This window comes from Cibotium barometz, chromosome 27 (genome assembly GCF_041138505.1).
Source record: "Cibotium barometz isolate CiBa-2024 chromosome 27, ASM4113850v1, whole genome shotgun sequence".
NCBI classification, from domain to species: domain Eukaryota; kingdom Viridiplantae; phylum Streptophyta; class Polypodiopsida; order Cyatheales; family Cibotiaceae; genus Cibotium; species Cibotium barometz.
In genome coordinates this window covers 34482136-34496994 of record NC_141072.1, presented here as the reverse complement: position 1 = coordinate 34496994, position 14859 = coordinate 34482136, and the positions used below count along the sequence as shown (strand labels likewise).

At 41.9% G+C, this 14859-nt stretch overlaps 1 protein-coding gene across 1 annotated transcript; it reads left to right on the top strand.

The window, feature by feature from the left end:
- The first annotated feature begins 3607 nt into the window (after positions 1–3607).
- Positions 3608–5385, top strand: LOC147623327 (uncharacterized). Its single transcript, XM_086821835.1, has 2 exons — positions 3608–4144; positions 4273–5385. Exons 1-2 carry the CDS (start codon positions 3809–3811, stop codon positions 5278–5280), a joined length of 1344 nt encoding a protein of 447 aa, XP_086677961.1. The 5' UTR covers positions 3608–3808; the 3' UTR covers positions 5281–5385.
- The last annotated feature ends 9474 nt before the right edge of the window (positions 5386–14859 follow it).

Below are 14859 nucleotides of genomic sequence, written 5' to 3'. Positions count from 1 at the left end.
GTCAGGTCTGCTTTTACATTCAGGTAATTCTGCCTTGATGGCATGCAGCATCTTGTATCTCTTTGGTTGTTATTAACTCCTTTGCTGGAAGAAGTGCCGCTGAATCCCCTTACCGGAAGAAGTGCCGCTGTCCTACTCATCAGCGCCATCTAGATTTGATGAACCTACTTCTTGTATGCACCCCCACTCAGATGGTGAAGGTGCAGCCTCCTCCCCGCTAAGGTATTGGTTGACCTTGATCACAGCTTCTCTGTTCTGATGCTTTCCCACCGTTCTTGCAGAAGGTAGAGAAGACTTCGCGGGTAGCTGCAACTTCATGTTATGGTGTTTTGATCTCGATTATGGAGAGGCTTGAAGTCGAAGGTGATTTTGCGGGCAGGTACCTCTCGTGATTCGATTCTGCCTGAGAGGAGGCTCAAAGCAGATGGAAGACGGGGTTTTCCTATTGGGGCATGGTCTGGCACTGGCATGTCTGTCCTGCAGGTCACTTTCCGAGGCTTATCCCTCATTGTCTCTGCCTTCTTGTAGGGATCTGGTTGGCATTTATATTGTACTTTGATAGCGTCCTGAATCAGGTGTCTATTGTAACCTGCTGTGGGGGTTCACATTGCAAATACTGATTAGAGGCATGATAACTGCATGTAGAACGTCTTTACAGACTACAGATTAAGTCAATTAGTGATCTGTCTTTGGTCAAGACTAGACTGATTTTTTCTCTGATTGAGTCCAGTTTGAACTTGGTAAAGTCTGAGGCTTTCTTGTTGTATTTGATTTCTAGCTTTTTCTCAGAGCTGATTAGAGAAGGCAATCTTTTAGACCAGTATCTGCTGCATGATGTGCTTAAGCTAACTGAAAGCGGAGGTCCTTTGATTTCTGGATTGTTGAACGTTGCTGCTATTCTTAGCATCCATGCATGCCATAGATATTCGCTTCTAATGACGTTCCATAGTGTATCTGAACATCCTAAGGCTTCTCCCAATAAAATCTGTAGCTTTGCCCCATTTAGATACTATGTTTTGAAGTAATTTGAAAGATTGAGAGATGTACTGGCACTGTAGGAAAATGTGTATATCATCTTCTGGGAGTCCACATCTAGCACATTGATTAGATGACACATTGAATTTAGCTGCCTTGACTTGGGTCCATAGGGCTCTATAAGCAATGAGCCATGCTAGGCATGACTTCTTGGGGTCAGTGTGGGGGTTCCAGAGGTTCTTGAGGATGTTGTACCATTTTTTCCGGTCCCACTGAGTGTTCCAAATACGGTTGAGGGGTAGGTGGATGGGTGGAGCTTTAGTCATCTTAGGGATGGGGAGAAGAGGTTTGTTGCCTGTCCATTGGTAAGCACAGATGTTGAAGGCAGAGGGGTTGTTTAGCTTCCAGGTCTCCTGCTGATCCCATTTCGAGGTTCTGCTTTGCACGAGGTCCAGCTCAGGGGTCCTGCAGTCGAATTTAGCCACCAGTTCAGCTCTTGAAAGCCAGGTTCCGAGATGTTGATCTCTGAGATCTGCCCAGGTTACAATGCCTCTCTTGTGAAGGTTTAGCGCTAATTGGGCTTCCTCTGGTTGAAGGGGAGACTGGACCACCAGCAGGAGTCCCAGGCCAGAGCGCCTTTTGAAATGCGGAGGTTTGGGGCTGGGTTTAGGAACATTTTGATGTTATTCCAAGCTTTCCATATTGAGGACACTAGTTGACTTCCTTTGGGAGAGATGGGGAACTTGGAAATAACTATGGTTGAGAAGGGTAGGTTATTCCATTTATTGAAGCCAGTGATGACAAACCTGGGGGTATCCTTGATCGTTTTAGTTTCAAGGCAAGCAAAAAATTTCAAACGGTTTTTGCAAACTTAGCCGCCGTGAAAAATACTCCTAGGGTGATCTGTGCTTCAGTTGTGTTGAATAAAGGCGTTCCACTTTGGGGTGATGGTGGTCAACGGTCGAGAAATGAACATTGACCACTTTCCGAGGTCTTGCATTGTGCAGGCTAGCAGTTCGCGTCGAGAGTCAAGAGGAGGGCAGGGGGTACTTCTCGTTTGTTACGTGGTCATATCCCAGTGGTAAAGGCAAGGCGGGGTGGTTTTAGCATGCAGAGCTATTGAGAGAAGAAGATCCGTTCCATGTCTTGAGATGGATAGTGAATTCTAACGCAACGGAACGGAGTGGGCAATCGAGTTGGAATCGAACTAGCTGGACTGGCCCGAGTCCGTTCAGTCCAATTGATGATGATGATGATGATAATGACGATGGTGCATGGATGGCCATACCACCCTGGTCCCTCACCATTATACCATGTCGCAAGCTTGCTTCAAAGTCCCAGTAGTAAGTAGGTAGTAACGAATCTCCATCATATCCTTCGCACGCTTCTACACCTATTGAATTTCTGGCCAAAGGGGTTGGTTGGTCGCTCACACAAACTTTGACAGGAGGAAAGGGGGGTCCGGCCTGGTTCCGCCACGGGCGAACTGACGGAACCGGGTGAAACCTGTCCGTCGTTACCGCCCGACGGTTTCAGATTCTGCCGAGAGTAAAAAGGTTGACGGTGACCATGGACTTCCCGGCCCCGGCAATCGGTTTACGGGTAAATCTTCCTCGGGCGGAGTAAATTTCAGCGGACTTCTCGAAGGGGCATAACGGCCTAGGCCACTTTATCACTCACTGGCAATTACTGCTGTCCGGGAGGCCTGCCCGGGTCGATCTCGTGGTTGCAGAGGTTTCAGGATTCACAAACGCGCCTCGGACCTCGGTTTGATCGAAGTTTCGAACACTGAAACCTCCGACGAAGCTGACGGTGACAGACTGACTGACGGCGATGGCCGCTGAGAGGGCTGTTGCCGTCCGGCCGTCGCAACGCCGGCCTTTACGGTCTCCTGATTAGGCAGCAAAGCTTAGCTTATGAAGAGGCCCAAATTCCAAAGGGCCAAGAGGGCGATTAAGCGCTGCATAGTTGCAACGTGGGCCAGCCCCCAGCTTGGGATCTTAAAGTGGCACGTAGCATGGCGGCTTGTTATTGGCCACGCGGGGGCCGCCAAGTGTCCCGAGGTCAACATCACCGGTCATAGTGGAGCCGAGGAGCTTTCGCATCACGTATCATTACACCACCAATCACAACTTACAAGCATTTCCAAAATGCGGTCCCCGCAGCTCCCGGCCTTAACCCATTTGATTATCAAAAAGTATTAACGTGCGACCTTCGATAGACAATGCCAGGCAGCCAGAATTTACACTCCGTCAACCACGAGCTTTTACTGCTAATCACTCTTCTACCTGCGGCCAAAAGCGACCTTTGATAAAAAGCTGAAAAGTAAAACTACCTTGTTTATGGCCCTAAATTAATGTTTTCCGTCCCTTTCAGTGGGATCGCCTCTGCTTTAGGACGAAATATTCTGGCAGTAAACGCGCCCCGCACCTGCTTGGCAGCTTGCAGTAGAGTGCTTGGCTTCGTGTAGAAGATTCGCACAGAAAGCACACATCTGACTTTAAACTCTCCGGACCTCGCCGCCAATCGCATGATCAGCCTACCTCACCATCAACATATAACTGTTAACAACTCCACCCACTGCTTCCCCGGCCTTCCTTCCCAACCTCTTCCCCGTCTTCCCTCCCTTATAGCACTCTGCCTGCTTTATCTCTGCTCTACTAGTCGGCAACCCTGCATAAGAGCTTCGTTTCATAGCTTGCTTCCTCCTCTCCGCATATTGCATCACCGCCTAGCTCGCCGACCCTGCATATTCTGGTAGTTTGTGCTTAGCCGTTCCGTTCTCTACAGCTTCCTCCGACAGTTTTCTTCTTGCATTCCTATTGCCGTAACAATGGATAGCAACACCTCCCACGGCCCTCACGCCGCTCGAAAATCCACCATCCGCGGCTGTATCAAGGCAACCTCCGGGCCTTGGATTGTGCGACGTCCAAATACTGGAAAGGCTGGCGGGGCTGCCGCAGTGCTGCGCTTGCCGTCCGCTCGAGAGCGGGAGAATAACAAGCGGCGGGAGCGAAAGCGGCGCGCTGTGGCGGCAAGAATCTTTGCCGGACTGCGGGCTCATGGAAACTACTGCCTGCCGAAGCACGCTGATCACAACGAAGTGCTGAAGGCGCTATGCAACGAGGCCGGCTGGCAAGTGGAGGACGACGGAACTATCTACCGGAAGGTAAAGTCAGCTCTGCATTTTTACATCAACATTGCATCTCGTTGGAAATGATTTTCTGTATGCCGTCGTACTGTCCGTCCGATCACAAAACCGTTTTAACGGAAGTTTCCGACCGTTTGTTTTTGCAGTGTTGCCATGGTATAAGCGCTGAAGGAGGCGGAGAAGCAGCGGCGGCAACGGTAATGGAGGTTAGTCCGTCGTCGTCATGCACTCAAAGCGGCAGTCCGACTGACAAACAGCAGCGGTGCTGGACATCTCCAGCAGCCTACGGCCACAGCAGGATCAGTACTCCGGCAAACTCTCTGGCGCGCACTTCAAATAACAGCAGCTTGCAGCCGGTTGCGACCTCCGACAGCTACAACCACGCGGCAGCTGCGGCGAAAGGTATTGCACCGGAGACGCCTGCCAAGCAGAACGGAGAGAGGGATCTGCTCTCCAAGTTAATATCGTTGTCGGATGCGTCCATGTCCTGCTCTTACAACTCATCCTGCAAAGTGAAGCCGGAGCTTCCAGAGCCTTCTAGCAGGGAGGCATCCTGCTTGTGGCCCCAGGAGGCCGATCACTCGCATTATTATCAACAGCTTGCTCTGCAGGAAGCCACTCCAACGTCCAGCGAATGTATCAGTGAAACCGCAAAGCTAGATCAGCACAACACCAGTAGCAGATCAACTAAGCAAAATGAAATGTGCGAGAAAAGAAGCTCCTGCTGGTTCCTTCCTTTCGCCTACAGCGACCAAAGCATCATAACAGAGAGCAGTTTGGAGAAAGCATGTGTTGAGGAGCTGGTGCCTGTTGTAAACATACACAGAGCTGCAGCAGCTAGCTATGCCGCCGACCGCCTTGAAGAGAGAAGCTTGCCATTGATATTATCCAAAGATTATACCAACCCTCTGCCTTCCGCCAGCGCCGTGCAGCTGCTAGCAGGGTGCGAGCGAGTTCTACCTGTGGTGTTCATAGAACAAGATTTCCTTCATAGCTCTTCAAAATACATGGCTGATCATCAGCAAAACTCCCTCAAGGGCGAGCTACAACAAGCAGTTCATGATCATGGTTCACGTGGAAAACAGCTCCAAGAGGACGGCTTGTCGCTAACCCTCTGCACCTCTCCCTTGCAACCGGTCAAGCGCAGCTCATGAATTATGTCACGAATTCATTTCTCTTATCGCCTCAAGGTTTGCTTAATCTCTATGCATTTGTAACTCCAGCATCATGCTCGGTTGTCTTGGTTGTAAATTATTGTTAACTCGATACGCAAATAGACTGGTTATTTAAGATTGGCTGTAGTTGGCCACAAGAACACCTCCAGGTGCTTGTCTTAGAGAACGTTAGGTGTGAAATATGCAGAGCTACTATCATTCAATCTTAATTAGCATAAAAGAGAATGGGTGAACGGTCCCTACACATACATTGGTGTGAGAATAACTTTGCGCGTAAAAAGGAACGGTTCAAACGTTTCAGATCTAGTGATGAAAAATTATGTATTTATTTTGGAGAAATTCAGATAATCCCTACATATTTTAAGAAATGTGAATGTTCTAATGACAAAACACACCCAAAAATATTTTAATGTCAAACCCATCCAAAACAAGCAATTTAGTTGAATGTTTTGTCGGTATTTTTAAGCTTTTTGAATTCCAACTAGAGATTATTTAAGTACCCTTAGGGTTCATAGTTCATATTCAAGCAGTATATTGTGTATCTGTAAAATGTATAATAGTGTGACTGAAGACCGAAAACTCTCTTGCATTGTTGAGCAATCTGTAAAGAGTACAATAGTGTGACTGAAGACTGAAAACTCTCTTAGGGTTCATAGTTCATATTCAAGCAGTATATTGTGTATCTGTAAAATGTATAATAGTGTGACTGAAGACCGAAAACTCTCTTGCATTGTTGAGCAATCTGTAAAGAGTACAATAGTGTGACTGAAGACTGAAAACTCTCTTAGGGTTCATAGTTCATATTCAAGCAGTATATTGTGTATCTGTAAAATGTATAATAGTGTGACTGAAGACCGAAAACTCTCTTGCATTGTTGAGCAATCTGTAAAGAGTACAATAGTGTGACTGAAGACTGAAAACTCTCTTAGGGTTCATAGTTCATATTCAAGCAGTATATTGTGTATCTGTAAAATGTATAATAGTGTGACTGAAGACTGAAAACTCTCTTGCATTGTTGAGCAATCTGTAAAGAGTACAATAGTGTGACTGAAGACTCTTTTGCATTGTTGATTCCATTTGCATGGGAAGATCTTCTTTACATCATCATAAATATCCCGAATTCTTTTCCCTCCAAGAAGCACCATATATATATTTTTGAAATTACCTTTCTAAGTTTTCACCACCAAAAATTGACTTTGGAAAGTCTTTACCTTCATATACATATTCTGAAAATGCCTTTCATAACTTGCTACCTTATGTGTCTAGTATATTATGCCTCAAAATTTTATGTTTCCACAATGTGGAGAGGCATGAGGGGCTGCTTTTAGCTAGAATCCTAATTAAGGCATGGTTGAACGAGTACAATATGTTTGTGCTCACATATAAATTCCTTTCTATCAAGCCATGCCTTGAAAAAATGACATTATTGTAGAATTTTTTTCTTTTTGGAGGCTCAATGCTGGGTTGACAATGCTATCAACGAGTCTCCAACAACCTCCCTTGGTCACCCCACTCTCATTCCAACCAATGCATATCTTCATGCAATGAGTGACGACACGATGATTAGAGTTGATAGGTTCTAAATAACCCCTATAGGGACCATGAAAGAACAAGTCTTGCTAAGAAGAGAATGGATTGTAACCACAGATGGCCATATAAGTTGGCACAATCAAAAGGCCATGCAACAACTCCAAATGAGCACCATAACCATGCCTTTAATGGACAAGGAAACCACCAACAACCACCCACATCTCACCATTAATGTTAGCCTCTACATCAAAGCATGTAACTACTTAATGTGAATAACCCTCAATGTTTGATTCCCAACCAAAAGTTTGTACCAGAAACTTGCCAAAGAAGAAGAAGCAAAAAACCTCAACCACAAGCATGTAGCATCACTATTCAAAGATGGGTACCAAAAAAAACTTTTGGAAGCAAAGGCCATTTTAACCCATCTACCAAAGAATGAACCATAGTACACCACCCCCGACATAGAATCCACCCAAGTCAATGAGGCCTTTGAAACGAAGAAAAAAGCAATCATATAGAGTTGCGCCAAAGCTCATTCATTAACGTACCAATGATGGAAAAAGAGCTAAAAGCTAAAGGATTTTATAAGGGTAATGCGCAGATATGGGAACCCAAATCGAAAAAAAAACCACCCCAAAGTGCAATCATATGCAACTAAGGCTTTGACACCACTTAAAATTAAGTGTGTGAGGCAAGTAAAGGCTCCTCATATGTTAGTACTAGAGTTCATACAATTTTGAACAGTAAGTGGGCATGGCAACATAAGTCATTATAACAAAGTGGCCCAGCATATTACATCACATTAAACTTGTAGTCGCAAAAGAATCTCCATTAAGAAAAGGAAAAGTAACAAAGTACCTCTAGCCAAAATGAGGAGTGAATAACAATCTCTCAACATCATGTGACAAACTCAAGCTACCACCCTTGCCATACAGGTAATATTATGGTTCAACAAGTTGTGCCAAGCCCTTATTAAGCGTGCTCTCCTGGCTAGCAAAGATACCTTGAAAGATTGGGACATGAGCTCTGATGGCTCATTTGGCAAGTCCCACACCACTTGTGTAGATAATGTAACATATAATTCAAAACCCAACTGAATAGATGTAGTATAATAAAAAGGAAAAAAAGCAAATCACAAAGACAAAGAAAAAGGATTGGTGCTACTAGTAAATATGAAGAAAGAGTAAAATAGATATAGTAGATATGTTGGAGAAAAAAAACGTTATAGAGAAAATCAATTTGAGTGGAAGAAAATCTTGATATTTTTTTAAAAAAAATCTTAACTATCTTCATGATGCAATTGAACCTTATTCACAAATTCTATTCATGCATGGCCCCCATTGTTTATGTGCAAGAATAGTGGTTTTTTACGTCAATTCTCATTGTTCATGTACACAATCTTTATTTACATAAAGATCAAATTGTTTTCAAACTATATTCACGTATGCTCATATAAATTCATGGTCCCTCTCTCATTTGTTTCCTCATGTTTATTCACATCCATGAACCACATTTGTTCATGTCTATGATTGAAGCATTCAAGTCTGTAGTTTTCATTCATAACTCTATTTTGTTCAAGTCCCCATGAACATACTTTATACATGTTTTCACACTACTCATGCTTATTTGCCTTCATGAATGCAGTTCATTCACAGGCCATGTTTGTTCATGCCTACGAGGAAACTTATAAAAAGCAAGTTCCAACTTCTCATTTTTTTAGTCACTAATGTTTGAAACAATATGAGAAAATAGGGGGTCAAATTTTTATTATACTATCATTAGATGCTTAAAAAATTTGAGGTGATGAATGATGTTAACACTATCATATCAAACATGTCGCAAAATGCCGATCATATCTAATGCAAACTTCTTGTAGTGGGCATTTTCATCCAAGATGTTTCCAACATTAACATTTTGTTCAGCATGCCCCCTTATCTATCCTATGATTCAAATGAGCCAATATGTTGTTACCCAAAAGTAAAGGCATGATTGAATGTTGTGTGACATTTTCAACATTACTAAATGCAGATAAAGTATATTTCCATCCGAGATGTTTCCAACATTACTATATTGTTATAAGCATACCCCCTTCTCTATCCCATGATTGAAATGAACCAATATGTTGTTACCGAAAAATCAAGGCATGATTGAATGTTGTGTGGCATTGTAGATCCCAAAACGTACTTTATGACCTCCAAGATAAAGTTTATTTCCATCCAAGATGTTTACAACATTACTATATTGTCAAGCATGGCCCCTTCTCTATGATTCAAATGAGACAATATGTTGTTACCCAAGATCATTCAAGGCATGATTGAATGTTGTGTTACATTGTGGATCCCAAAACGTACTTTATAACCTCTCAAGGTGTTGATCAAATCTCTCATGTTGGATATACATCTCCCTCATAACGGTTAAAACTAAGGTAATAGTTTCTGGTAAGTTTTAGCTTTTGTAAGGCTACCCTTCTAAGACAATTGCAAATAAAACAAGAACTTGAGAAATGTTCCTTAAATTGTAGATCTAGACAGAAGATACTCCTTTCTCGTTCTTCCATAACTATAATAAAGAATATTTCATCCAAGTTGTTTCCAACATTACTGTATTGTTAAGCATGCCCCCTTCTCTATGATTCAAATGGGCCAATATGTTTTTGCTCAAAAATAAAGGCATGATTGAATGTTGTGTGAGATTGTAGATCCCAAAACGTACATTATATCCTATCAAAGTGTTGGTCAAATCTCTGATGTGAGATATGCTTACGATTAAGACTACGATATTTGTTTCTAGTAAGTTTTAGCTTTTTGCAAGCATACCCTTTTAAGAAGATTGCAAATTCAACAAGAACTTGAGAATTTTTCATTGAAAATTGTAGATCTAGACACAAGATACTCCGTTCTCCTTCTTCCATAACTATAGTGCCTTTTATTAAGTAGAGTACACTTCTTATGTTTACTGGTCAATTGTTTCTTAGCTTTGTAACAATGCATCAAACATGGAATGCACCAACATCAAGCTTCTCACTTTGAAATGATGGTTTCGGAGACAAAGGAAGCCTTTGCCTTGAAGAAGTGCCACTTTTGGAATTTGTTTGAACCACTATAGAGGATATGGTATTTAATGTTGCATCAAGAATGAAAGAGATGGAGTGTACTTATTTGTGTCACCCGTAGTGGTTCTTAAAGGCAAACAAAGATAGTGAAGAATAAATGGATCTTTGGGTACCAAAAAAGACAAAATTAACAAGCTTAGGTGCAAATATGAAATGCTTTATTCTATCAGATTAATTGCATCTTATCATTTGCTATTGAAAGACACATCTTGTTATACCATATACCATTTTTTGATGCAATATGATCCAAATGAAAATCACATAAGGTTTTGTTAGCCACATAGCACCTATGGATATTATACATCACTTTTAATCATAAAAATAACGCACAATATTACATATTGCAATCTAGTTGATTTTAACATCCTTGTATACCATCATTTTTTTATAGTACAAGCTTAAACCAATTGCAAATCTCCTATCACTTTTGTAAAGCATTTGGCACATCTTGATAACATGCGCCACTTTACTTATTAAGGTGATGGATAATATATAACTAGAGCAATCATTAAATTGTGCATGAATTTGTGGTGGCTTTGTGGTGTAGGTCTTGCATGTTAAGCATGACTTGTTGCCATCCATGCCCATATCTTCCTACTTATGTGCTGCCTACATATCTTCAATGAATCTTCACAGGCACCTAGTCTCCTTGGTTCACGTTGCCTTTTGCTACACACATACAAGAGTAAGATTCAATAAATCTCAACTGGGCCGCATTGCTGTTTATGACTTGATTTTATGCTAAATTATTGGTACTTTTGTTGGCATAGAACTTTACTGTAAAACTGTTATGTAACTTGCTTGACGATTCACTTTCAGCTTTTGAAGAATTTACATGCATTGAATTTTTGGCTTGTATCCTGAATTGGATCCCATGCATTAAAATTTGACTTGCAGCCTCGATTAGATTCCATGTATCAGTTGCCAAAGATAAGGGTGTCTGAGAAGGGATATACATAGAGAGAGCGAGTAGTATAACAGAGAGTAGAGCTTAGAGCTTAGAGCTAGAGTATTATCCATAATAGAACATTAGCTACGCTGCAACCAACTTGTACATGATGAGTACTAGTCTGAAATATATATGAAAACTAGCCTGACTCTCAGATTCATCCATTCTATGTTTGTAATGTCCAACTACTGAGTGCATTCTGTTATTCTCTTAACACCCTCTTATTAGTGCTTAGGCACTGTTAACAATGATCGCCTGTGTTGACCTGCAACCCCAACTATCTTGTTGTGTTAACGCCCAAGACTTTTGGTGATCCTCTTGGGGAGTAGCCAATGCACTCTATAAATCAAGAAAGAATCAGATAAGTCAGTGTGAAGAGTCAAGAAAAAATACAAGTTGTTCAAAGGTTATTAGTGGAGTCCGTGAACTGAAGGGTAAGCAAAACAGTGTCAAGGGAGTGTCTTGTAAGTTGTCTTATAACCCAAGAATCTAGATATATATATTATGAGAAAAACTAGCAAATGACCAAGTTTAAACAGATTAGAGTTGAATTTGGGTACCCAAGTGTGAATAAAGGCCAATTTTATATAAATGAATTTCTCATAATGAATAGATACAATCCCCCTTTGTGCCAATTGAGTTGTGCATGTCTACTTGCTCTCTAGATATCTTGTGGACAGAGAGAGACTTGAGAGTTTATGATTCTTCGTGCATGTACCTCTTATTCATTGTGTGAGAGTGAGTGAGAGTGAGAGAGGTGAGTCCTTTGCAAGGAACTGGAGTATCTCTTTGGTGGTGAAAACAAAGAGGAAGACATTGGAGCTTGGAGCTACAAACCAATGGTGGAGCTTGGAGGCTATGAACCCAAGCTGAGGTGATCACTAGAACTGGGAAACCTTTTTCCCTATGAGCGAAGAGATGGAGGTGGAGAGAAAGTTTCAGGAGGCCTGAAAATAATTATAGATTTATAACCAATGGAAACAAGAACTGGATGCTCGAAGGAGAATAGTTGAATAAAGATATAGAGAAAAAAGGCCAATCCTAAAGCTAAGTGCTCCAGAGAAAGGAAGATCAGAAGGTTGAACACATGCCCAAGCCCTAGCACATGTTAAAGCTTATGGATCCAAGCTCCCATGGAGATGGTGGTATAAAAAAAGACTTAATCCTATACTAATTAACAATGTGATTAGTGTTAATCTAAACTAGGGAGGATGATACCTAAACATAAACATGATGAATACCCTGAACTAATTAAACTTTAGACTCAAGCACAATTAGGTTACAAGAGTGAGACTTGTACTCATAAAAAGGCTTGATTAGAGCTTGCTTGATTCCATTTATTGAAACTGACCCCTTTTATTAAAACTTACCCCTTTTATATGAGAGAGGTACAACAAAGCTTTGATAGCTCATATGCGATAACTTTGACTAGGTGATTTGGTGCTCTAGCATCACTCATCTCAACACCCTCTCCCCTTGATGCTAGATTGGGTATAATTTTTAGGCTTTCACTCTTCTTTCTCAACCTTATGCCAGGCTACTTTGGCAGGGATTTCATTAACGTCTTCACAATTTCGTGATCACGTTAACAAAACCTAGTGTTAACATATTAAAACTTGTGATCACATTGTATATTCACATGACCTGAGAAATGACCTGCCGGAACCCACTAGTCCAGTAACACCTCCGGGCTTCTATCTTTCCCGGCGGGCCCGCCGGGATACAGAGTTTTCCCGACGGGCCCGCCGGGAAAGACAAAAGCCCGGCGGGCCCGCCGGGAAAAACAAGGAACACCGGCGGGGTATTATTCTGTATATAAACACTGCCCGACACCCATCGTACAACTTTTGGGAAGATAGTCCTTGTTTTGGGGGCGTGATATCTCTCCTCAAAGTACTTGTAGAGCTCTCGAGTTGCTAGAAGTGTCCTCTTGGGAAGAACGTCCTTATTTTAGGGGCTGTCGTCTTTCCTTGTAGGCACTCCTAAGGCTATTGGGCCACTCGTCCTTAGTTCTTTGAACTGGGGGAAGGGTGTGGTTCGTAGCTAATACTTGCGGAGATTTAGGGACAAATTTGGAGTCATTCAGCTTTACATTTGAGCCACGTACGTAATCTACCTCATTCTGCTTTATGAATGGTTTGATGGAGCCAAGAGTCCTGCTTAGGGGCTTGTATTGGTTCTTGATACTTGATATAGTTTAGAGTAGACAAGGGTCTATTGTCCTATACTAGAGTATTGGGCAAGCATAGATCTTTGATTTTTTTTGTGAATGTTAGAGAAGGTCTATTGTCTTATACTAGAGTATTGGGCAAGCATAGATCTTTGATTGTATAAAGTATCCTTAATTGGGTACAAAAGGCATCCTTCATTGGGGGTGCAATGTGCATGATAGTCTCGAAGTAGTTTTGTAGTAAGACCTTGCAAGATAGTTTGAAGTAGTTTTATGTTATGTGATGATCTTTTGTATTTGTCAAGATAGTTTCGAAGTACTTTGTCTGCAGATGTATGTTTTGTCATACGTGAGTGATTTGTTGTTTTTTCATTTGTGTATTCATTGTTATATGCTTGGTTGAATAGGTTATTTGTTGAGATGGAGGACAATGTTGGATCTAGTGATACCTCCAATAGAGTCCAAATTTCAAATAGCAGAAAAAAAAGGCACCTGGGATAGAGTGGCAATATGCAATTAACGTTGGTGATCAATTCATAGATTGGGAGTGTAAGCTATGCCATGCAGTAAAATCAGGTGGGCGCCTCGACTAAGAGAACACTTTTTAGGCGGACCGAAGAAAAAGTCATGTACCCACCCCTCTGCACCTTTAGTGGCCAAACGCATAAGAGAAGAAATTCAAAAGAAAGATTCAAGAAAACATGACACTCCTACCGTTAATGTATCAAGGCAGCAAGAACACTGTTGTTCTAATCATCAAACTCCCGCTACATCGCCTACTTGTACCCCGAACGGCAATGTGCAACCAGAAAGTAATCTACCCAGTGCATCTTCTTGCAAGCGAAACTTTGACGTAGGAAATATACCCATGCGTCAAACTTCATTGCAAGAAAGCCTACGTCAAGGTCAACTCGATGATGCACAACTCGTCCTTGCTGAAGCGATTTACTTTTCTGGGAGTGCTAGGATGATGGTGGACAGTGAGCATTGGAAGAGAGCATGGAAGAAAATTGGTGAGTTTGGACCAGGGTTTTCACCGCCTACGTACCATGCTATGCGAAATGATCTATTAGAGAAATGTTATGCGCAGGTAAAAGAACGTGTACAAAGAATAATTCTTAGCAATATAGAGCTTTCTGGATGTAGTATAGTAAGTGATGGATGGTCTAATGTGCAAAGAAAACCATTAATTAATGTAATGGTTATTTCACCTAGATGTGAGACTTTCATCCGTGCCGTGGATTCAGCTGGTTCAATCAAAACTGGGGCTTACATTGCTCAAGTCGTTAGCTCTGTGATAGAGGAAGTGGGTGCCAAAAATGTAGTCCAAGTCGTCATGGACAATGCAAAAAATTGTAAAAATGCATCCAGAATCCTACAGCGACAATATCCACATATTTTTCCGGTAGGCTGTAATACTCATAGTTTGAATCTTGTATTAAAAGATTGGTATAAATCTAATGATACCAAATGGTTTGCCTCAATCGTCGACACTGCTCGCCAGCTTGTGAAATTCATGCTCAAGAGACAGAGAGTTTTAGATATGTTTCGACCTCGCATGTCAGTTATGTTAAAGCTTCCAGCGGAGACTAGGTTTTGCACTCACTTTTACACTTTTGAGTCTCTTCTTAGAAATAAAGATGCAGTTTGTGAAACATTTACATGCATGGCATTTCATGACTGGGAGAACCCTCAACTTGAAAAAGTGAAAGAGAAAATCAAAGTCTTGAAGGGAGCACTTACGAGAAGAAGTTGGTGGAACAGTGTGATGGATGCATACCATGTAATGATGCCTGT

Coding starts and splice junctions, on each gene's coding strand:
- LOC147623327 (XM_086821835.1), top strand. CDS start 3,809: ATGGATAGCAACACCTCCCACGGCCCTCACGCCGCTCGAAAATCCACC. Junction 4,145..4,272: donor ACGGAACTATCTACCGGAAG/GTAAAGTCAGCT, acceptor TTGTTTTTGCAG/TGTTGCCATGGTATAAGCGC.